This window comes from Pongo abelii, chromosome 16 (assembly GCF_028885655.2).
Source record: "Pongo abelii isolate AG06213 chromosome 16, NHGRI_mPonAbe1-v2.0_pri, whole genome shotgun sequence".
NCBI classification, from domain to species: domain Eukaryota; kingdom Metazoa; phylum Chordata; class Mammalia; order Primates; family Hominidae; genus Pongo; species Pongo abelii.
In genome coordinates this window covers 71,293,798-71,320,052 of record NC_072001.2, presented here as the reverse complement: position 1 = coordinate 71,320,052, position 26,255 = coordinate 71,293,798, and the positions used below count along the sequence as shown (strand labels likewise).

General features: G+C 35.7%; 1 protein-coding gene across 3 annotated transcripts in view; it reads right to left on the bottom strand.

Moving 5' to 3' along the window:
• Window positions 1-26,255, bottom strand: part of PIAS1 (protein inhibitor of activated STAT 1) — a 133,358-nt gene that overhangs the window by 22,405 nt on the left and 84,698 nt on the right. For all 3 annotated transcript variants that reach the window (XM_002825590.6, XM_063716200.1, XM_054531620.2), the window contains 4 exons: window positions 23,271-23,361; window positions 22,479-22,613; window positions 15,487-15,592; window positions 4,328-4,401 (listed from right to left, as the gene is read on the bottom strand). In XM_002825590.6, the coding sequence (XP_002825636.1) occupies window positions 4,328-4,401; window positions 15,487-15,592; window positions 22,479-22,613; window positions 23,271-23,361 (406 nt within the window). The remainder of the gene's footprint in view (window positions 1-4,327; window positions 4,402-15,486; window positions 15,593-22,478; window positions 22,614-23,270; window positions 23,362-26,255) is intronic.

The window sequence follows — 26,255 nt, the reverse complement described above, 5'->3', positions numbered from 1 at the left end:
ACAGTAATAGTGCACAAGATTTATGAACTGCAGAACTATCAGACTACTTCTGATCGTTTATGAAAACAACAGATAAGATGATAAGAAATAAAGATTGTTTCAGAATCCAAGCCATAGGCCATGAAATTTATACTCTGAAAAGCAGCTGTTTTCCAAAGGCCTTCATCTCACATACCTTTACCCCATGATCTCCAGCTGTCAGTTCATATCTTTTAGGCAAGAGAGCAACTCTCAAGCCTTTATCTTCAGCTATACTGACAAGGTGACCTACAGAGTTTTTAAGGAATGCTGACACAGAAATGGTACAAGAAAGACATAAATGGGTACATGAAAGCAAAAGTTCACTTTCAAATGCATTATTAGCTGTCACACAAATGCCTTAGAATCATAAAATAACTATTATGTGATAATTCTCATATTCTTGATTTTTAAAAAAATCACTAAATTCTAAATAATTATCTGAAAAACAGATATCGATTTTCTCTAACTTGGTATCAGGAGAGAAGCTGAGCTTTGAACGTCTTCATCTTGTGATTACAAATTCTTCCTTTCCCTTTATAGGACACAAATTATGTTTGCATTATTTGCAAATAAGCACTTTAACTCCAAAATGTGTTTTCTAATGCCACTAGCTTTACAATAATAGTGCTATCTATATTAGTAACTGATGATGCTGCAAGAGAAAACATTCTAGATAAAAGTTTTAACCAACTTATATTTTTAAAAAGCCCTAAAAATGTCAATAAAACGTGCTTTTTCCTTGCAAAAGGAAAGGAAAAAGTGTGACATTAAAAATAATTTCAGCTGGGCACAGTGGCTCACACCTGTAATCCCATCACTTTGGGAGGCTGAGGCAGGCGGATCACTTGAGGTCAGGAGTTCCAGACTAGCCTGGCCAACATGGTGAAACCTCATCTCCACTAAAAATACAAAAATTAGCTGGGCGTGGTGACAGGCACCTGTAATACCAGTTACTCAGGAGGGTGAGGCAGGAGAATTGCTTGAACCCGGGAAGTGGAAGTTGCAGTGAGCTGAGATCGCACCACTGCACTCCAGCCTGGGCAACAGAACAAGACTCTGTCTCAAAAAAATAAAATTTTAAAAAGGCTGGGAGTGGTGGCTCACACCTGTAATCCCAGCATTTTGGGAAGCTAAGGCAGGCAGATCACCTGAGGTCAGGAGTTTGAGACCAGCCTGGCAAACATAGTGAAACCCCATCTCTACTAAAACTACAAAAAATTAGCCAGGCGTGGTGGCGTGCACCTGTAGCTCCAGCTACTTGGGAGGCTGAGGCAGAGGAATCGCTTGAACCTGGGAGGTGGAGGTTGCAGTGAGCCAAGATCTGGCCACTGTACTTCAGCCTGGGTGACAGAGCAAAACTCTGTCTCAAAAACAAAACAAAACAAAAAGAATAATTTCACAAGTTTTTTTTCACAATAATAAATATTTCATAAATACATTTCCAGAGTTTATCTTCTTTTCTTCTATCAATTCCACATCATTTGTATTTGGGTTTACAAAGCAGCTTTTCAGATTCCTCCACCTCTATTTTTAATAAATCAGAACCATAAAATTCCCAAAGTGTAAAAACATTTTTAATTATTTTTGTTGTCTTTAGCTAAATGGCACAGAGACAACAGAAACTCATTTATTTTGAGCTCTGTACATCACAACAAGGGCAATTGTAATGCACAGTAAGACATCACATTTACATATTTCAAAGAGAACAAATCTCTTTTATTATCCCATAAATTTGATATATAGGTATTATTAAATTTTATTTTTGAGTAAAAACATACCTAAAATATATGATCTTACTATTTCAGAATAACTGTAAGGGATTATCCCTTTAGCCAAATAGAAACCCATGAAAGTATTATAATTATACATTTTACACATACACACACACACACACACACACACACACAAAATATACATATATAGTTGTTTTGTTTTATAATCTGAATTTTTAAAGCAGATGTCAATTTAAAACGAACTGCTGGCCAGGCGTGGTGGCTCATGCCTGTAATCCCAAGGGAGGCCAAGGCAGGAGGATTGCTTGAGGCCAGAAGTCCATGACCAGCCTGGGCAACATATCAAGACCTTGTCTCTACAAAAAAAATGCAAAAATTAGCTGGGTGTGGTGGCACATGCCGGTAGTCCCAGCTACTTGGGGGGTTGAAGCAGGAGCATTGCATGAACCTGGAAGGTGGAGGCTGCAGTGACCTGAGATGGCAGCATTGCACTCCAGCCTGGGTGACAAAGTGAAACCCTGTCTCAAAAAAAGAAAATAAATAAATAAAGGTGCAAAGAGCAAAATGTGATTAATAGTTTCTAATAATACAGAGATGAGCACCTGCACTACAGAATTAAAACACAGTTCCACAAATAAAACTTCAAAGATTTATATTGTTGTGCTTATTTATATGAATAAATGCTTCATATATGTGTTAAACATAAAGCATCATATATATTAGTACAACTATAAACACTTTTAAGTGAGATTGCAGAAAAACAATACTTTTTGCAGTGATTTAAATGGAAAATGAAGTGTATGTACTTTTCTAAACGTATTTTCTGAATTGGTGTTTTACAACAAAATGAGGCGGCAAAGAACAACAGATGGGGGAACGGATAAATCAGGGTTTCGGAGAAAGAGGGTAGAATAAATATACATCTTTTTACCTTTTTCTTTAAAAAAAAAATTTGTCTTTTTCTCACCCTCTACTTCCCCAGTCTGTGAATCATTTTTCTAAGCATGAAAAGAAAAAAATAAAATAAAAAAACAAAAAAACCACACACACAAAAACCCACACCAGTCTCCTTTACAACCTAGGCTGTTATAACATTTACCTGGTTACTTAAAGAATTTTTAACACTAATATAAAAAGCCTGCAGTCAAAATATTTTTCACAAGAAAAAAATTGGCTTTATTATAAAAAGGAATAAAAATGAACGTTACAGGAATAGAAGGATATACACACAATGATACAATTTGATGATTTTAATTAACTTCATTGTATTTTTTTCTATAACTTACAGAAACTAATTCGTGATCTAATTTTTTCATATGTTTGAAGTTTCATAAATTACAAAAGACTAATATTTGTAATTACAAATAACATTTAATTTCTATTTAAATTCTTTGTTTCTTTAAGAATACAGTAACTTCACCATCATCTGAGATTAATAGGATCTCAGTATCAAAAGCTTTCAATATCAGGCCTGTCTGAACAATCAGACAAATCAGGAAACAGATGTGTCCTTTCATTCTTTCTCCCCAATTTAAATATGATTAGTTTGATTAATTATAGAACAAAAAGCAACCAAAATGTCAAGGTAATTTATTATTAATTTTTAACATATTTTCACATGGCCATATTCAACCACCACCCCTACCAATGAGCCTAACATCAGATTAGTGTAACATTTTTTTTTGAGACCTTTTCCCTTACAGATTTAATAATTTGGCTAAGTCTTGGGACCATATATTTATTTCATGAAAATGATTGATTCTGATCTCATTTTCTGGCTTAAAATATCTCAAGGTTTTTTTATAGGTATAACAAATTCAGCATTTAGGCTGAACAGAAGTTTTTAATTGGTGAATTGTTATAATGTAGTCATTGTTGGCAAAATGGTTAAATGAGATGTGTGGGTAATCATGGCTAGATTTTTACTCAGAAAGGTACTATCTTAAGTAAAATTTTTGGCCAGGCGCGGTGGCTCACATCTATAGTCCCAGCACTTTGGGAGTCCGAGGCAGGTGGATCACCTGAGGTCGGGAGTTCAAGACCAGCCTGACCAACATGGAGAAACCCCATCTCTACTAAAAATACAAAATTAGCCAGGTGTGGTGGCGCATGCCTATAATCCCAGCTACTCAGGAGGCTGAGGCAGGAGAATCGCCTGAACCCGGGAGGCAGAGGTTGTGGTGAGCCAAGATGGCACCATTGCACTCCAGCCTGGGCAACAAGAGCGAAACTCCATCTCAAAAAAATAACAATAATAAAAATAAACAATGTAAAATTTTTATAAATACACTGAGACAACAAACATTTCTTATTTTGAGATTTTACACTTGAGCCTGAGAGATGGTCATTAATCACAGGCCATATTTAGATATGTCTTACTAAGAGTAGATCATTTTTAAAGACTTGTTTAGATCCCAAATGCAATGCCTAGATGTCTTTCCACTTTTCATAAACTGTAACAATGGTGGACATATTTTAGAAGTAAACAGAATTTCTCAAATAGTAAAAATACTTAATAAAAAGAGAAAATGTATGTTAAACTTTCTGGAAAGCAAGTAATAGTTAACACTTACTGGACATAGTAGAGAAACCCTTAGGCTGGTTGTAGCTATTTCACTGTCTGGATCTGCAGTCAACTTCTCTTTAACTGATATTCATTGAAGAAGAAAAAAAGCAAACAGAGTAAGTTTATTAAAGATACATTACTGGAGCATTACTAATAAAAAGCTTAAACAAATCTGCTCAATTATTTCCCAATCAATTGGATGGAAAGATAAAAACAGCCATATGGCTTTTAATTCTATAAGCAAAGGATGGAAAACAATTGTTTATCTGTAGAATGACTATGTTTCCTATAAATTTCCTATTTCTCACTCAGGGGACAAAAACCTGCAGCAATATGAGAGAAATTTCTCTAATATGTTGACATATTCAACTAATGGTAGATCCCTTTTCTTTTATAACTCTAAGATATCGGATCAAGGTTTTCTTTCTTTTAAACTATGACTAATATTATTTGGGCTCTTCTATTTTCAAGGACATTAATAATAAGAATAACATTTATACATTTTTGAAAGCTCAGAAAATAAAAACATTTACTGTAAAACAGCTTAATTCAAACTTTAAATTATGAAAAGAGTCCTATTTCTTTTTTTTAACTATACAATTATTTGAATTTTAATCTATTTCTCTATAAAATACTTGTGCCCTCTTAGGCAAGTCAATCCTCCTTTCTCAGCTTAATTTTACTTGTAGTAAAATTGGAACCCACACTAGATAATCTTTAAGTCTTTTCACTTCAAACTTCTTATGGTTCTTAAGGGAGGAGACACTAGTAATTTTACTTTTCCAAGGCTGTTCTTTCATTCTCTTTCAGTCTGATATAAAAGACTCTTTATACTTCTCATCTGGAAACCTGAGCTGTTACCTCTGAAAACTTCAATAACAGTAACAAGAAAAAACATTATAGGGGGTTAGACAGGAAATACATATATGTAATAGTCCAACAATTTTAGAAACTGTCCCATAATAACTTTAAAGTCTATATTATACAAAGGGGCCGTAAGTTGGGTAGCTGTATACACAGTCAACAGAAGTTCTGAGCTGTGGCACAACTAAGTGTGACCAGATAGACACCATATAGAAAAGAAAATGAAGAGTGGGAGAAGTACTTGGGTAAGTTACAATTTCAGAGTCTACTGTTCTGATAACCATTTATGAGAAATCCTACCTTTATTAAACACAGTCCCCTGGATTTTAGTCTGGGTTTTTTTAGATGGTCCAAATCCTGGATAGCCTATCCAACTATTTCCATAAATTAGTGGATCTCAAGTAAGGTGCACATCAGACCTACCTATAGAGCTTCCTGAATCAGAATGAAAAGAGGGACACCAATTGGTAGTTTTTTAAAAGCTCCAGATATGATTCTAATGCCAGACTAAAAAGTCATTTCATGGCCTGGAAATTCCAAATTTTCAAAGTCTTAATGTATTTCACAGGCTGTCTCCTGACACACAAAAAAGGCATACAACTTCTGGTTTTTAGTTTGGAAAATACAGTTATAACACTATGCTAATGAATACCATATATAATTACAAAAAGTATGCCTTTGTCATTATACACCAAATCTTAGTCAATCCTTTCTTATAAATATGACTTTAAAAAGTAGTATCTTTGTTAAAGGCAACAAATAATCGCCATATGAAATAAACATGCAAATAGAATTCTAATGTGATTACTCACTGTATTGGCTAATTTTAGGTGTCAACTAAACTAACTAAACAAAGGGCTACCTACATAGCTGGCAAGGCATAATTTCTGAAAGTGTCTGTGAGTGTGTTTCCAAAGGAGACTGGTGTGTCAGTCTGTGGATGAGTGAGGAAGATCCGCCCTCAATCTTGGTGGACACCATCCAATCAGCTGGAGGGCATGGAAAGAACAAAAAGTCAGAGGAAAGCAAAATAAATTCACTTTCTCTTTTTCCTTGAGCTGGGATACCCTTCTCCTGCCTTTGGACTTCTGTGATCCCAGCTACTTGGGAGCCTGAGGTAGGAGGATTGCTTGAGGCCAGGAGTTTGAGACCAGTCTGGGCAACACAGTGAGACCCCATCTTTAAAAAGAAAGAATTCCAGGTTCTCTGGGCTTGGGACTCTGGGATTTGTACCACCATATCAGCCCTTCTCCTCACCCCTCTTAGGCCTTTGGCCTTAGATTGAGAGTTGGCTTCCTGGATCTGTGGCCTTTGGACTTCAATAGTCATATTACTGGCTTCGCTGGTTCTCCAGCTTGCTGATGGCCTATCTATTATGGGCATTCTCAGCCTTCATAGTCATGTGAGCCAATTCCCCTAATACATCTCCTCTCAACTCACTCTCTCTCATTTCTCTCTCTCTCCTTTTCCTCTCTCCCTCTCCTTCCCCTCCTTGAGTTTCTCCGGAGAACCCTGACTAATAACCACTCTACATGCCTTCACCAACCATCCCACCAGCACCCTTTATAGACATAGCAAGCAATGGGTATAGTAACTGACTTTGAACTTTGCATATTTAAATTTCCACTTAAATGAAGCAATACTATAGATCATAGTATCAACCTTATACAAAACAAAGCTCAGTGTTTAGTGCTTAGAAAATAAATCAAAATAAGAGAGGCAACATAAAGTAGTGGTTAAGAGCATAGGACCTAGAGATAGCCTAGCTTAGAATTTAGTCTCAGTTAAGTCACTTAACCTCTCTATGCCTGTTACATCATCTGGTAAATGGGAACAATAATAGTACCTCACAGAACTGTTTTAAGGATTGAGTTAATACACATAAAAAGTTTCAAAATACACTTGAGCCTGGGAGGCAGAGGTTGCAGTGAGCTGAAATTGCTGCCATTGCACTCCAGCCTGGGTGACAGAGTGAGATCCTGTCTCAACAACCACAAGAAAAAAAAATTTTTTTTTTTGAGACAGAGTCTCACTCTGTCACCCATGCTGGAGTGCAGTGGTGAGATCTTGGTTCACTGCAACCTCTGCATCCCAGGTTCAAGTTATTCTCCTGCCTCAGCCTCCCAAGTAGCTGGGATTAGAGGTGTGTGCCACCATGGCTCGGCTAATTTTTGTATTTAGCAGAGACAGGGTTTCACCATATTGGCCAGGCTGGTCTCAAACTCCCAACCTCAGGTGATCTGCCCACTTTGGCCTCCCAAAGTGTTGGGATTACGGGCATAGCCACCATGCTGGCAACAAAAAAAGTTTTAAAATAACCTAATATTATTCTCAATAAATATTAGCTATTGTTACTTAAAACATGATTTATATATTCACTTTCTCTCAGAGGTGGGAGAATTTTCTGAAATTATTTTAGAATGTGTGCCAATTTCTATTAAAAAAAAAAAAAAAAAAAACCTATGCCTTCTCTTTTGCCATTACAGACCCAATCCTAGTCCATTTATTCTTGTAAAGGTATTTTTTAAGGTCCTACCGGGATCTTGATTAGACTGGATTAATTCTACAGATTAATTTGGAGAACTGACATACAACAATAGAATCTTTCGATCTCTTAGCAAGATATATCTCTCCGTTTATTCAGGTCTTCTTTCAGTTTTTCTCAATGATGCTTTGTAGTTTTCGGCATACAAATCTTGCACATAGTTTGTGTGATGTATCCCTAAGTGTTTCATATTTTTAGATGTTACTGTAAAATCTTTTTTGAATTTCAATTTCCAATTGTTCATTACTAACAGAAATACAATTTGTTTTTGTATAATGACCATGCATTCTTTAACTCTGCTAAACTCACATAGTATTTCTAGTAGCTTTTTTGGAGATTCTTTGGGATCTTTTTCTATGCAGACCATAAGGTCATTTGTAAATAAAGACTATAATTATTTCTTCATTTCTAACCTGTGTGTTGGTTTCTTTTTTTAAAACTTTTCCTTATCTTATTGTGCTGTCTAGGATCTCTAGGGCAATGCTAGGGGCAGATATCCTTGCCTTGTTCTCAATCTTCGGAGTGAAGCATTCAAGTTTTAGACCATTAGTGATGATATCAGCTGCAGTGTAGACTTTTTGTAAATACTCTTTATTACACTGAGGCAGCTCCCTTCTCGATTTTGCTGACAGTTTTATCATGAATGGATGTTGAATTTGGCCAAGTGCTTTTTCTGCATCTCTGGAGATGATCATATGATTTTTCATTTTTAGTTTGTTGAGAAGGTGAATTATATTTCAGCATTTGAATGCTGAAACCAACCTCATATTACAGAAATAAATTCTGTTTGGTCACCATGTATTGTTTCACATACTGGACTTAACAATATTCAAAACAATTCTGAAAAAGAAAAACAAAGTTGGAGAATTCTAACTGATTTCAAAGTTGGAGAATTCTAACTATTCTAACTGATTTCAAGACTTACTATCAAGCTACAGTAATTAAGACTCGTTTGGCATAAGGATAGACATACAGGTCAATGGAAAAGAATAACGTCCGGAAATAGATTTATACATCTATAGTCAATTGGTTTTTGATAAAAGTGCCAAGGTAATGAAATGGAAGGAAAGACAGTCTTTTCAACAAATGCTGTTGGAATATTTCGATATCTATGTGGGAGAAAAAATGAATCTCTACTCTCACCTTGCACCATATACAAAAATTAACTCAAAATGAATCACAGACCTAGATCCAAGAGCTCAAACAATAAAATTTCTAGAAGAAAAATAGAAGAGAGTGTTTGTGACTTTCAATTAGGCAAAGATTTCATAATATATCAAAAGCATGACATTAAAAAATGGGCAAAAGATTTGGCAGATACTTCATCAAAGAAGCTATAAGAATGGCAAATAAGCACCTGAGAAGATGCTTAACATCCTTAGACATCAGAAAAATGCACAATGAAATACCACTACATACCAACCACGATGGCTACAATAAAGCAGCCTGATGATACCATATGCTGGTAAGGATGTGGAGCCACTTGAAATCTCACACATTGTTAGTGGGAATGCAAAAATGGTATATTTACTTTAAAAGAAATTGCCAAACTGTTTTCCATATATACTTATCGTATGACCCAGCAATCCCACTCCTAGGTATTTACCCAAGAGAAATGAAAACATATGTCTACAAAACTGAGGTATCCATATGCAAAATGTAAATGTTTACAGCAGCTTTATTCATATTGCTGCAAAACTGGAAATAATCCAAATGTCCATCAATTTATCAGATGAATAAATGTCCATCATTTATCAAATGGATAAATTATAGTACATAAATGAAATACTACTCAGCAATAAAGAACAAACTACATGGATGAACTTCGAAAGCATTATACTAAGTGAAAGAAGCCAGACGCAAAAGGCTACATATTGTAGGACTGCATTTATCTGACATTCTGGAAAAGACAAAACTACAGAGCAGAAATCGCATCAATGGTAAAAGGATGGGATGGAATGCAAAAGGCCACAGAAGAACTTTCTGGGGTAAAGGATGTTCTATATTTTGATTGTGGCAATGGTTCATGATTTTATACATCTGTCAAAGGAATTTTTATTGCCTATAAATTATACTTTAATAAACTTTCTCAACGGAAAGAGAGAAAACGGAGGGGAAAAGCACTATGCTATATTTAATCATAAGAAAGTATGAAGAAAAAATAAAGTAAAAGTAAAAGCACTTATTTCTTGTGAGCAAGGGAATAAAAAATAAAAATAAGACATATAATATTTGTCCTGCAGTAATCAGTCAACATGTGGGAAGTTCTCTGGGAGTTAAAGTTTTCACATTGTTATAGTGATCTGCAGTGGTTAACAGTATTTTATTATATGACTATAATAAAGTTACAGCTAGTCACATTTAAAATTAATCTTGTTTTACCCAATAAGTCGATTTGGGGAGTAGAATTAATCTTGTTTTTAATCCCTGTTGTCAGGAGCTACAGGAGTTAGCCACTAATCACATGACGCTGTATTTAAATTTAAATAAAAAATTCAGCTCATCAGTTAAACTAGCCATATTTTAAGTGCTCAATAGCCACATGTTGCTGGTGCCTACCATATGGGACAGTGCAGATAGAGAACACTTCCATTATCACAGATTGTTCTATTAGTGCTGTTCTAGGGTTGTTATTATTTCAAGATAATTTCTATCCTTCATTGATATCAGGTTATTTTAATTCAGCCTTTTAAAATTTTAAGGCTGAAAACAATCAAACATTTCATTTTATAAGCAAAGAAACAGGCACCAAGACCTGATTTTTTTTGTAGATGTCTTTTCATCAGTTTACTTCAAAAATATGCAGATCTACTACGTATGTGGCACTGTGCTGAGCAATAGGAATTCAAGAAAAAAATAAGATTAAATTCCTCCTCCAAAGAACTCATAATCTAGGAGAGGGTAAAGATGCTCAGTGAGATCATCTCTAATGCACTCTGACGGAGTATGTTCAGGAAGCTAACCAAAAGTCAACTCATCTATTCTGGGGGTTCTGGGATGCCTCCTGGAAAAAAGTGAAACAAAGGATAACGACATTAGGCAGAGGAGGCAGCAGGGGAGTTTTGAGGCATAGAGCACAAAACTAAAGCACTGAAGAAAGACTACTAAGAGTTCCATATTTTTGGAATGGAATGTGAAGTATGAAAAGAAGAGTGAATACAGGCGACCCTGGAAAGTAAAAAGCAGGTGCCACATCATGGAAAGTTTGAAAAGAAGAGTGAATACAGGCGACCCTGGAAAGTAATAAGCAGGTGCCACATCATGCAAAGTTTATGTGTCATGCTAACATACTTGCAATTTTTATTCCCTTGGTGTTAAGAAGCCATGAAATGCAAGGGAATGAGAATGGTAAGATTTTAGATCTGTATAAATCACTTAGGAGGCTACCAGAGGAGATAGAAAAAGGAGTCAAGGAGAGGGATGTTTTGTCTAAAAATGGTTTTTAAAATAAAAGCAGGATATGAGAGCTTAAACAAGGGCAATGATAGCATGATAGACAGAAGGTACATTTGAGAAATATTTAGGGAGTAAGTTTGACAGGAGTTGGTGAGTTCAGTTTTAAATACTTGAATTTGAGGAACCAGTGAAATGCTTAGGTGAAGGTAGTTAGCTATATAAGTCTGAAACGCAGGGGAGAGGTCTGAGATGAAGACATGTATTTTGGGGTGGGTGTTAGTTTTAAACCATAAGGGTGTGTAGAAAAGTGCGCCCAAGATAAAACTCCAAGGAACAGCAACACTTAGAATGCTTCCCTAAGATAATCCATTGAAGGCAGGTGATTGAGAAGATATGGTCAGAGAAGAAAGGAGAGAATTTCAAGGAGAAAGTGGTTCATATCAAATGCAGCAGAAGTATTCAGGATGAAAACCGAAAAGATACACTTTAAATTTAGCAATCAGATCATCATTTGTGACATCTGAAAGAGCAACTTCAGTGGAATGATAGAGGGTTAAAGACCATAATGAGACGCAGTGAGGAGGTAAAAAGAGCAAGTGTAGACTACTCTCACAAAAATTAGGATGAGAACAACAGGAGGAACACAGAGCTCTATCCATAGAGGAGCTTGTTTTCCTATTTTTTAAAAGACAAAAGAGTCTTGACAGCATAGAGTGACAGAAAAAGCCTGCAGACAGGAAGGAACTGAAAACACAGGACAAAGAGCAGATATATGAGGGAGCCAGGTCTCATAATACTGTTACCAAGCATCTCTACCTGGATGTCTCATCCCATCTCAAACACCACAAGTCTAAGAGTCCACTCTGATCTCCCCCCTGCAATCTGATCTTTTCAACACAGTTTTCCATTTCAGTAAATGGCATTACCATGTTACCTGGTGCTTGAGTAAGAAGCTTAGAACTCCTCCTTGGACTCATCACTCCACACACACAGTCAATGCCATTTCAATGCTTCTCAAAACTGTCAACTTCTGTCTACCACTATCACCTTAGTTCAAGACATTATCATCTCTTACGTATACTATTACAAACAGGTTCTCAACTGGCCTCAATGCATTAGCCTTGCCTTCCTTTGATTAGTCTTCAAAGTGAGAATCAGATTGTCTAAATGTAATCATGTCATTTACTCCTCCGCTTAAAAATCTTTTAATGGTTTTCTATCTTTTATCTTCATATCGTCTATGTCAACTTATACCTGTCCAACTCTCTGGTCACCCTCCTTCTTGGCGCTCTCTCCCTCTCTCTGTTTTTTTTTTTTAAGACAGTGTCTCTCTCTGTTGCCCAAGCTGGAGTGCAGTGGTGTGATCTCAGCTCACTGCAACTTCTGCCTCCCGGGTTCAAGCGATTCTCGTGCCTCAGCCTTCCGAGTAGCTGGGACTACAGGCACATGCCACCATGCCAGGATAATTTTTTTGCATTTTTAGTAGAGACAGGGTTTCTCTGTTGGTCAGGCTGGTCTGGAACTCCTGACCTCAAGTGATCTACCCGCCTCGGCCTTCCACAATGCTGGGATTACAAGTGTGAGTCATTGCACCCAGCCCTTCTTGGCTCTCTCTATTCCAGCTGCACTGGCCTTTTCTCCTGGCATACTCTGTTCCCATCTTGGAGCTTAACTTCTCCTCATACTTATAATCTTGCCTTAAGTATCACAATACCAGAGAGGACTATGTTCCCCTATTGTACCTCTAGAGTTCCCTATCTATCTTCTTCAAGGCACATGTCAAAACTTTAACTCATTAATGACTTGTGCAATTATTTAACGCCTGTCTTTCTTACCAGACTGCAAACTTCTGGGGGATGCAGAGATGGTATGTGTCTTGTTTAATGTTATATTCTCCTGTGCCTGGAACACAGCAGACTGTTAACACAATTTGTTGAATGAAAAGAATAAATGAATAAAAGATTAACTTAGAGCAGGGAAAGGGACATTTCCTCTTGACACTGAAGGGAATAAAGTGAGGACTGGGCACAAATGTAGATAAGCTAAAAAAGTAATTATGGTGGCACTGAGATTAAGGAAGAAATGGGTGGTTTAGGTAATTCATGTCTTGTAGCCCCAATTTTCGTGCATTGGCAGAGTGCTGAGAGAAGGGGATAGTGTTTGATTAGATTATAGCTGAGGCTTGAAATAACCGCTGAAGGGAGAAGGAAGAGGAGAAAGAAACTTGATTAAGATTTGGTAAAAGACTGTTTTTGATAGTTGTGAGAGGACAACTCTACACAAAGGTAGAAACTGCAAGACAAAATCCTACTAAATCAAATGATTCAGAGAACGGATTTCTCTGTGAAAAGTCTAAATAATACCAACTTTATTCTTTCAAGAACATAAGAGTGGCTTGACTACTAAAACTTTGCTAGAAGTACTTATGTTATTAAAAATGACTTACAAAGAACATATTTGTAAGTAATTTGACTCTTTTAAAATCCCTGACATTTCCTTTTGTCAAGTTATTGTAAACAGAATTTTAATTACATAATTTGTTGGGAAAATTTTTTTTTTTTTTTTTACAGGCAGCATACAGGTAAAGGTAGATAACCTGTTTTTTAGTAAATTACAACAAATTTCTTACTGGTGGGATCCAAATTAATATTCCATTGGCTTCCCTGGCCAGTAAGTAAGGTAAGGTATCAATTTCCACAAAAATCTCATCCAGTGTACAATTATTCTCCACATCCATCAGTATATCAGAGTAGAAATAGCTTTTGAACTAAACAGTTTTTGTTGCTTAATGGTAGCTAATAGTAGTTTCTCGGAGAAAATAAAATAATTCAATTCCAGACTCACGTTCCCACTCTCCCTCCAGGTGGTGCTATAGCTACAAGCGGAGAAGAATTAACAGCTTGAGCAAAGACAGTTGGCCCTATCATTGTTGTTGTTGCTGTTACTATTAAATAAAATAACTTTATCTGCCTTATTTCTTGGTATTCCCTCTTCCATACAGGCTCACATAATTCTTTGCTTTCTGACCGGCTGAGATTCTAGTATTGTGAGGCAAATAAGAAAATTCTCAGTAGAATGACCAGGAATAACTTCAGCAAGATTGTGATAGAAGACAAGTTATCTTATACTCTCCTTCAAGGCAGATGTCTGTCTTTTCTTTCAGGATCCCTACCATCTTCTTATCCCTGCCAAATGGTGCCACCACTCCCGCAGATCCCAAATCAGTGCTATCCTTCTAGGTCTCCATCATCTGTCAATGCATGCCTACAGACGCATTAGTCCAAAGTGTACTCCCATTGATGCAGGATTAGCTGCATTTTTAAAGGACCATTTTAATACAGAAAAATTCTTCAATGAACTATTAAGGGTATACTGATATTCAGGGGAGTGGGATCTTTTTACTCTGCCACAGAAATAAGTCACAGAAAGGGATAATAGCTATGCTACAAAAGGAAAGCTGCTATTATCTTAGTTCTTTCCCCCAGAGTGTTCCTAAGTACAAATCTGATAATGGGCTTCATTAATCAGTTCACATCAAAAGTCCTTAAAGGATAGCTATCTAACACCTGCCTATAAAAGTTTTGTTTCTAAGTCCCCAGCCCTCACTCCTAAATCCACTCAGCCCCCACCTCTCACAAATAAACGAATAAACGAAGAACTTAGTTCACCTCCTTGGAAAGGCCAAACCCTCTGACCTTAACCCTTAAAAACAGAGGTCAGCACAGCCCCATTTGAAGACCTTGAATCTCAAATTCAACATATCAAAACAAACCACCAGTAATTCACATGCATGAACCCAGACTTTGCAGAAGCATTAGAAATCACATGGCATAAACCTCTTGTTACAGATGAGGAAGATGAAACTCAGGAGCAGCGTTACTTGTCCACAGTCATACAACTGATTCATGGCAGAATTATTATTTCTACCACCCCACTGGCTCTCCTCACTTTATAAATGCAGGGTGAGGTCATGATATAATTCTGTACATTTTTCCTGGATAAACCACCAACCTAAAATAACTTGCTTGAAATTTATGCCAAGATGCCCTTCCCATTTCCCAGAATTCCTTAAACATTGATTTTATGAAGTTGTAGAATAATATTCTTTCATGTTCATGCACTGACTTCACAAAGTTAAGATTAGTAAAATATAGATTATAAAATATAGCTCATGACAAAGATATTAGAACTACTCTAAGGTCTTGTTTTACAAGTTCAGAAGGTTCTCAGTGTTTTTAATCCTCTACACAACAAGCTCCAGTGAATAAACAAATTCTAAAATTTCTTGAGTTGAGAAAATACTACTCTAACCTTTAACAAAATAGTTAGCTGAATAAGTGAAATAAGTTTATCATACGTACTTAAAGCTCTAGAATGATCCGGATTCCTTATTCCCTTTGCTCGTAACCTCTGAAGAAGAACTGTTGAGGACAACTGTTTTACAAGATACACTGCCATGGAATAGTTCTGGAAAAAAAAAAAAAAAAAGATGTAGAAAACAAACAACACATGTAAGTAAATAGTACATCTATTTTAATCTCACCATGATAGGGAAAGAAAACTAACACTTCTTAAAACACCTACTGTGTGTCAAGCACTGTCTTAGGTGTTTTCATGAACAGTAATTCATTTAATCCTGACCAAAAAGCTGCTGAGATGATCATAAACCTGTTTTTATGGATGAGGATACTGAAGTACAGAGAAGTAAAAGAACTTGCCCTAATTTTGCAATTTTCAAGTAACAAACCTAGAATTTAAACCCAGGTCTGTCCTGGATTTAATATTACCTATACTTGAAGCTAATGAATTTAAAGGCACTTACATGAAAGAATACTGTTAAGACTAAGTATAAGCCAAAGACAATAAGGTGTCAAAGCTATAAACCATATTTGGTAGGTAACAGATATATCTAAAATAGTATCTTTTTTTTTTTTAAATTACAAATGAGATGGGCTTCCTAATTTATACCTTTTAACCTTTCTCTATGCCTTCAATTAGTTCTTGAAAAGATTATACTTGGGCCATTATCACAACAAGCAGAGGGACTATTAAAGAAGGTTTTCAAAGAGAAGCTGCTGGTTTGGCAAATGAACAGATGAATATCCATTACCAGCAGACAGACTACCCAGAGATGACAGAGGTAGAAGGGAACCAAAAAAAAAAAACAAAAACAAAAAAAAACCAAAACCAAAAAAAACCAGTTAATCAACAAGCTAAGACTAAGCGAAGGTACATGGTTGGATAAGAGAAAGAAAAGACGGCTGAGGTTCACGAAGGGTAGGAAGGAGATCTAAATGAGAAGGATTGACTTTCTATTTGGTGCTGGGATCAAGAGGAAGATCAAGAGACTTGAAAAGAAGTAAAAGGAAAATAATTGCTGCCATCTTGTATTTTATAGCTACACACATTTTTCAAAGCATTCTTAACATACCCTGCCTACTTCATTTAAACTTTGCAGAAGGCCTATTAAGACATAGGTAGGATAGGTATTTTTCTAAGTGAAGGGCTGATGAAACTGAGGCACAAAAAGATTATGCAATCTGCTCATGATTAGGCAATTGCTTGATGACAGAGCAGACACTAGAAACCAAAGGAAAAGGGTGGGAATATTAAGACATGGAACTTAATGCACTCCCCTCTTTTGACAGAAAATATATTACAATACTCTCTGGAAGGTCATATTTTTATTTAAAGTTCGGAAAGCTATGTGTGTTTACATGCTACATATTTTCTGAGAGGGAGGAAAAAGAAGTGTCAAAAAAGCTATTTACCTTCATTAATAAATTTCACATTAATGAGGAACAAGTAACATTAAAATTTTCCCAGCCAGGAGCAGTGGCTCATGACTGTAATCCCAGCACTTTGGGAGGCTGAGGCAGGCGGGTCACGAGGTCAGGAGATCGGGACCATCCTGGCTAACGTGGTAAAACCCCGTCTCTACTAAAAACACAAAAAACTAGCCGGGTGTGGTGGCACGCGCCTGTAGTCCCAGCTACTTGGGAGCCTGGGGCAGGAGAATGGCGTGAGCCTGGGAGGCGGAGCTTGCAGTGAGCCAAGATGGCGGCACTGCAGTCCAGCCTGAGTGACAGAGCAAGACTCTGTCTCCACCCAAAAAAAAAAAAATTTCCTAAATTTTAGAGCATACAACATACTAATCTGATATAGCATTAACAAGCTTTGTTTATTTATTTATTTAATTTGAGACAGAGTCTTGCTCTGTCACCCAGGCTGGAGTGCAGTGGCGCAATCTCGGCTCCCTGCAACCTCCACCTCCCGGGTTCGAGTGATTCTCCTGCCTCAGCCTCCCAAGTAGCTGGGACTACAAGTGTGTACCACCATATCTAGCTAATTTTTGTGTTTTTTTTTTTTTTTTTTTTTTTTTTTTTTTTTAGTAGAGATGGGGTTTCACCATGTTGGCTAGGCTGGTCTCGAACTCCTGACCTCAAGTGATCCGCCTGCCTCAGCCTCCCAAAGTCCTGGGATTACAGGCATGAGTCACCAGGCCCAACTGAAAAGCTTCTTTTAGAAAAAAATCTTATTCACCATTATTATTTACTTGCTTAATGCTTCAAGTATGATAGAAACTGGAGAAATGCTAATTAACAATGTGAAACTATGTATTGACAACTTGAATCTTCAGAACTTGGAATTACCCTAAGGCTTTATATAAATATTTAAGAAGAGATCAAGCAGAAACTGCAACAAGTTCAGTGAAAAGGTATGCTCACTCTAGTTGAAACATGTACCCAAATAGAAAAATAAAATAAAATAAAGTAAAAGCAGCAAAAAGAATGCGGTATTAACAAATGCCACTTGTACTGGTAATATAAAATGAAATTTTTACATCATATGAAAGAGGTTCAGCAGCAAAAAAAAAAAACCCACCAAAGCTTAATAGTGACAGAGATTCTTTTCTAGGTAGACAGTATTTTATTGTTCCTGCTAATCCTTCAAATACTAATTCCAACTACTGATATATATTATATTATATTATACTGATATTTTTGTCTATTGCTTTTTCAAAAGTCTTAAAAATTATTTGTCAAGTTCACGAGATACTTTCTCTATAACTGAAATATACTCTATTCATTATGTGCCCCTTACACTAGTACAAGTTGAGTATCCCTGACCCGAAATGCTTGGGACTATAAGTATTTTGGACTCCGAATTTTTTTTTTCTTCCAGATTTTGGAATATCTGCATTATACTTACCAGTTCAGCATCCCTAATCTGAAAATCTGAAGTCTGAAATGCTCAAACAAGTATCTCCTTTGAGCATCCTGTTTTGAATTTTAGAACATCTTGGGTTTCAGATTTTCAGATTAGGAATACTCAACTTACATCTAAATAATTTCTCTACAAATAATGAGAGTTTAATAAATGCTAAAAGCAGTGATTACCCTGAGGTAGAGCAAGAAGTTACAATATAACTCACTTATTTCTTTCAGGCGCTATACTAGCTCTCCTATTTATTTCATTTGAAAAGACATAGTTGCAACATTTCTCACTGGCAACTAATTACACAAAAGTATCTGCAAAATAGTAAGATATTCTACATGAACTATTCAGAATATCTTCACAAGCTGAATTAAAACAGTAATTTTAAAACAATCTATTAAGTTATTTTCTGGGCTTTGGAAAATAATGCTGATTTAGTGTTTTACTTCCCCAGAAAAATGTCTTCAAATCTTTGTAGTTGAAAGCCTTCCTATGGAAGAGTATATCCCCCTCTCCTCTGGTGCTTTTTATCAGTAGCCATATTCCCCTCCTCTCCTACAGTTTCAGACTTCTTTCCTATTTCACCAAAAACACTCCCCTTCTTCCTTGGTGAGCTATTCTTTTCATACACAAAAACAAAACATTTTCAAAACTTTCCTCAAAAAGGAAGAAAAAGGGAACTCCAAGGTACACTAGAAATAAAATATTTAAAAGGATTTTAAAAACCTAATGGTGACATATGAGTTAAAGGAAAAAAAATATAACCCTGAGAGATGTCAAAAAGAATTTTGATATAATTCAAAATCCATTTCTAAAAAAAAAATCCAGTAAGAGAAATATAGAAATACATCATTGATATAATAAGGTTCTATCAAAATTAATAGCAACATTATAATAATGTTGTAACAGTAGCAGTATTCTCATTAACATAAGGAGGAAGTCAAATATGCCCACTAGTGCCTGCATTGTTTAACGCTGTTTACAAAGTTCTAGGTAGTAGAACAAGAAATAAATGACAAAAGTATTAGGGTAATATAATTTATATGACATACCTCAAACTCAAAACTGTCAAAATAGAAATACCAATAAATCATCTAAAAAGCTAATAGAACCAATATATGAATTTAGCTATGAAATAAGTATTAAAAATAAGTAGTTTTTAAGTAAACCAACAATAAATAAATTCTTTGAAAATATAAAGATCTCTTTTTATAATAGCAGTAATAACAACAACCAACATAGGAATTAGCAAAAAATATGCAGGAATTGTAGGAAACCTATTAAATTGCTGAGGAACATAAAAGAAGATTTGAAAATACAGTTCCTAGAATGGTTATATTAAATATTGTAAATAAATTCTCCCTAACTTAATCTATAACTTTAAAGAAATCTCATCCAAATTCTCAGAAAGATGTGCACATGGGGTACAGGAGGGGGGAAAAGAAATATGATAAAGTAATTCTACTTTAACTGGAAGAAAGAATGTTAAAAAAAAAAAAAAAAAAAGGTAATGCAGGAGAATCAATGTCAGCCCTGCCAGTTGTGGTTCCAATAACTACCAATATGCAGATGACTCACACATTTTTTCCCTCTAGCTCAAATGTATCCTTTAAGCCTATCTGCCCCACTGCCTATTCAGGATGTCTCACAGGCATTTCAAACTCAAAAGTTTCAAAAGTAAATTCATAATTTTCCTCCATCTTGTCCTCCAATGCCCATTCTTCAAAGTAAAACAAAACAAAACAAACAAAACACACCCACACTCAGTCCTTTTCCAGTGATTCCTCTACCTCAGCAGCAATATCATTCGCCTAGCTACCCACCCAGAAACCAAGGACTCATCAGTCACATCTCCCTTTCTCTTAGCCCTCGACTTTCAATTCATCACTCAATCCTGCAGATGCCCCTACTTACCTCCATTTCTATTGCCACCACTCTAGACAAAGATACTATTTCACTAATACTTCCACAAGAGCTGGCTCCTAAGAGATGTCCTTCTGCACGATTCTGGCCTCCATTTAAACTATTTACCACTCCAAAGAGTGATCTTTTCCAAAAAGAAATACAGCACTATAAACTTTCTGCTTAACAAGAGAAAATCCTGGCCAGGCACAGTGGCTCATGCCTGTAATCCCAGCACTTTGGGAGGCCACAGCAGGTGGATCACAAGGTCAGGAGTTCAAGACCAGCCTGGCCAAGATGGTGAAACCCCGTCTCTACTAAAAATACAACAATTAGCCAGGTTCGGTGGCAGGCGCCTGTAATCCCAGCTACTCAGGAGGCTGTGGCAGGAGAATCGCTTGAACCCAGGGGATGGAGGTTGCAATGAGCCGAGATCGTGCCACTGTACTCCAGCCTGGGCAAGAGTGAGACTCTGTCTCAAAAAAAGAAAAAGAAAATCCTTAACTTTAACATTACCTACAATGCCCTGAATGGTTTAGTCCTATCTTACCCCTCTAGCCACATCTCATATACCACTCTTCCCCCATTCTCTGCACTCTAGTCAGTGAATCCCTCTCAGCTTCTTGTAAAAACCAGGCTCACTCCTACCACTGGGCTGTTGTGTGGGTAGTTTCCTCTAAACCTTTCACCTGATTCCAACTCTCTTCTCAGCTCTTGGCTCAGTCACTACTTCCTCAGGGAAGCCCTCCCTGACTGCTCTCTCTCGTTCAAAGTGCCCTTTGATACACTGTAAAATAAATCACCATGTGCTTCTCTTTTATAGTACTTATAAGTAAGTTCACATTCTTTGTATGTGTCCACCAGGCCCCTACATCACAGGCCTCATGAAAATGAACTTTTTTCCCTCCCTATGGTACTGCCAGTTTTGAGTATAGTAGATGGCACATGGTAAGCATTCAATAAATTTCAAATGAACTGGTGGATACATATGAGTTCATATGATGAAAACTGTCCCAAAAAAAGAATGTTAGACTAAGAAACAATATAGAAAAAGATCAGAAACACACTCAGGATATGTAAAAATTAAATATATAACAATGGTGGCTTCAAAATCAACATTTATTTAGTTAGTGTTAGAACCAGCTATTTAAAAAGTGAAAGAAAGCAATTTTTACCTCACATCACACATATATTTAATATGAACTAAATATTTAAAGGTAAAATATGAAACCTTAGAAGTCTAGAAGAAAATAAACAAATAATTCCACAGCTTGGGAAGGGCAGATAGGCAAAGCATGATGGAGACGAGAAAAGACTATATAAAGGAAATAACTGGTTAGGTTTTGGCTACACAAAAACTTTGTGTGGCCAATATTAAATAATATTAATAATATTCTGCATATTAAATAATAACATAAAAATAAAAGGCCAACAAACTGGAAACAAATATTTGTAACATGAAACAGAGAGTTAAGTTTTACTATATGAAGATCTCATAATCAATAACAAAAACAGCAATAGAGAAACAGACACGGATACAGTTTTAAAATGTAATCACAAATATAAAACATATTCAATCTCAGTTAATAATGAAAAAAGTACTAATTAAAACACAGTGGTAGCATTATTTACCTAATAGAATTGGTAAAAATTTCAAAGAAGATAATAGTGTTAACGAGCACACAAATAACACTGAAAGTCAGAGAATAAATTTGTACAACATCTTTGGAGAAGGTAATCTGTCAATGTACACAAAATTTCTTAAAATTCTGTATGCTGTTTGACTCAGCAATCCCACTTCTGAGAATTTACTCTAAGGAAATTATCATATATGCATGCAAAGTTATAGCTACTAAGATGGTCTTCAAAATGTTCTTTGACATACCAATGAATCAATCAATAAATCAAGTAACATGCTCAATAGTAGGTAACAGGCAAATTTATGGCATACTCATATTGGAATATGATATCATCACTTAAAATAATGCAGAAGAACATGTGATGATACAGGAGGACATTTATGATCAATTGTAGAATAAAAGGGCCAGGTTATAAAACACTGGATACTTCATAATCCCATTTTTCAAATGGAAACATGTTGAAAATTCATTGTGAGACAAAAATAAATCCTTTTGCAGCTCATTTTACATAATTTACATATAAATTCAGGTAGGCATGGTGATTAACCCCTCCTTATAATACAAAAATCTGGTAGAAACAAAAATTTACTTACTCTTCCAATTTCTGCAGTCCAAGAAACAACAATCGTGTTTGGTACTGTTGTGGACAGTCGGACAAGTGAGGTGATATTAATTGGTCGGCTGGGTCGCTTTGGTTCCACGCCATTTTTTGTAGGTGGAAGGTAACCCTAAAAATGAAATATAATTTATTTATACTTATTATTTCCACAATCATTTTGACTTCCATTCCTTAAGAAAAAACCCCCTACAAACTGCATACTAGAAAATATGAATGTTTTCATTAAAAAGTAGAGAAGCAAACATTTACAAGTTTCTTGTGTTATTATTTTTCCAAACAACCTTATACTCTCCTTATAGTAAACCTGAGAAAACTATTAGTGATGAAAATTCAAAATCTCTTAAATTTAAAAATCAGGATGAATTCATAACAAGCTTAGATAGGTATATGAGTTGTATTTCAAGGGCACCAAAAACAGTCCTGACCCTTACCCTCCTGTTTAAGACACAGCATTCTTCAAATCTCCATTCTACCATAGGCTTATAGACTCACATGAAGACAGCTGAGATTTTGTTGAAAAAACTTTGCCCCAAAATCCAGTACAACACTAAAGCTACCACACCCAACTCCAAATCCTATGTCCCCAAAGCTAATGTCACTGCTGCTAACTGTACATAGTTGGTACAAGTGTTTCACCCAGTCAATGAATATATATCCAAAATAAAAATGTTTTCTTAAGGAAAAACTATGATTTAACAACAGCTGTGATGACTTATTTGATAGTTATGTTGGCAATGAATTTTAAAAAATAGCTTTTAGGACTTACTGGAAGGCTGCAAGGTTTTGTATTCACTTTCACACAAAGATTGGGTGGGAAGTGATCTTCTTGTGGGCAACTGGTTTCTGATAAACAAAACCTAAACAATAAAGGACAAGTTTGATTTCCTTTATTAAAGGATGACTTCATTAGTATTATTGTTCAATAGATAAATTTAAAAGATGGTAAATTTAAAAACAACCAAAAGGGAAAACTATAAAAACTAGACTTTTCACCCAATTAATAAGTATATGTAAATAGGCTTAAAATAAATAATTCTGTCAATGTAGTGTTGTGGCAATCATGACTATCACCCTGTAGCTGTCTTCGTGATATTGCCAATTATTTGGTTAAGCATGTTCTGAGAAGCACTAGTTTCTTCAGCGATTAACAGGTGTTAAAAGAAAAAAAGAAAGGCTCTTTAGTCAAATAAAATTAAGAAATTCTGAATCAAAACAATTAAATTAAGCTTCCTTAATACAGAACTTTTCAAAGCTTTTAATAGGCTAATAAGCATTATAAATCTCTAAGAGGAAGACCTAGCACCTGTATGCAGTATTTTCCAAATTTATTTGCCTATGAAACACTTTTCTGGTTCTTAGCAGAAAATACTGAGAATGCTTTTAAGTCCATCCCCAGGATCAGTAAGCCAAAGTACTCCTTATTTTTTGAGAACTGAAGATATTGAACATTATTTGTGTTATATCCACATAAATTTAGAATACTATTTTAGAAACTTATAAAAATATTTCTAAATTAAATGCACAGTCTTTTGGAAAAATCAAGGATAGATACACAATTCGTAAATTCTCAGTCTATTCACTCTTATTATTATTTTGCTATTTAAGGCATTTATTCTTTATTAGTACCTATTCTCAATATACACCTAAGGCTCATTGCACTGTTATAGAATGCTCATAGCACCCCTGAGTTACATAGTAGGGAGAACCCTATCTCTGAAATCTGTGAAATATTCCTCATGTGCAAACAACTCCTCTCAACACCTGTGGTATCGGGTCTTAACCTGCTGGCCATGAAATCTGAGTATGGGGATAATGCACAATATAAAACAATTTTATATGTAAACTATTTTGAGTACATATACATGTTCATTTTTATAGGGAAACCATTCACAGCTTCTATCAAATTCTCAAAGGGATCAGGGATCCATAAAAAAGTTAAGATTTACTGATCTACAAAGATTTTCTAGAAATATACTTAGCAAACAGATGTCAAAGCTCACAGGACCACTCCTAACCCCAGCAGAACCTTCCATTACAGGCTAATTCTTTAGGCTGCAATAGTTAAAAGGATGTCACCGTTTTTAAATAATTATTCCAATGCAGTGATCAATTTAAAACATGGACCCTGGCTGCCTGAACTCTTTCCTATAGGAAAAGAGTAATTTAAATGACAAGACAATGTCTATTCAACTAATCTAAACCACTCTAATGAACTGAAGAGAAAAAAGAAAAAAAAGGAATAGCAGAAAGTTCCTGTGAAGTGGTTCATGGGGCAGAGAGGAGGGAGTGGAGCAGGGAGGCACAACATAAATGAAAACAGACTAGGTGTCTAATAAAGAAAACTTGGATCCTAATTCTCAACTAATTATTTTTATGCTTTAGATAAACATTTCTAATTAGGATAGCAGATAGGCATACACTCCTAACTTAAATAATACACTATGGTTGCAGACCTAGCAACGTGGGGCGGGGAGAGAGATGAACTATTTTATTAAAACACAAAGAACTACCTAACAATTACCAAATATAACACAACATGGTTCTTTTTTTTTTTTCCAAGTCCTGGAGATAAATTTCAATTAAAATAGCAGTCATCAAGATTCCCTTGGAATCTCTGAATTATAGCTGATCTATGTAGACAACCTTACTTCAAAATGTGGACCACACCTGTTGCTGCTTTAAAGAATGTATGTATATTAATACAAAATACTTAGTAACTAGATCTTTTATTCTAAAGCTATGGTTTTTAAACATTATTTTAGTCTTGGGACCCTGTCTTCAAGCAAAAACTAACCCAGAGTCAAACATGCAAAACAGATAAAAGCAGCCCCAGTTTGGTTCAGACTGTGTATGTGTTTAGGAGAGAAGGGGAGGATGGCAGAAGAGTATGAACCCCTAAGGGTGGCTCCATGCAACAAGTTTGAAAGCCACTGATTTAAAGGATAATGTCAAGTATCAGCACAAGCAAAATGTAAACTGTTGAGGCAGGAAGTAAAGAAGACTACAGCAATACATAATTAACTATGGAGACATCTTATTTTTGTCCTTTAATTTCTTCAGTCATTATCACAATCTGGCCGACATAAAATATACCTTTTATACAGAATCATCTTTGGCAGTGCCTTCCAAAACTGAAACTTAGATTATCTCTAGTCTACTGCGGTAAGGTCCTGTCATACTGTTTTGTGGTATAAAAGTTATTAAGTATAGTCATATCCTCTTGAGAATCTTCAACTCTACTTTCGACTTCAACTCTGCTTTCTCACTGTTTTTACCTTATTATTTCAAAGCTTAGATGAGAGGTTTTCGAATGGTTCCATGAAGTGCTGAACAGGCGTTTTAGATTAATCCCTTTTTTAGCCTCCTAGTGTATTTGTAACTTGTATATACAACTTAGTATCTGATTATTGAGACAAGGCTATCTGTTTGATTTATCCTCCTGACAATTATAGGGAAAACAGCTTATTGAGGAAAACAACTGTCTTATATTTTCTCTTCCATCCCTATTGCAACAGTGTGGACATTTAGGTTGGTAAATTGAATAATAAAGCATAATATGATGGTTTATATAAGGGAGATATATATATGTATATAAAAGGGAGATATATAAGGGACAGAAATAATACAAAATATTTCTTAGATATTCTAAGATAAATGAATGGGCTAAGAAAAGAAACTCAATAAGGGGTTGTGAATCCATGTTGGAAAATTTCCCATTAGTCTTTGAAAATTTTTAGGAGATGTCTCAAAT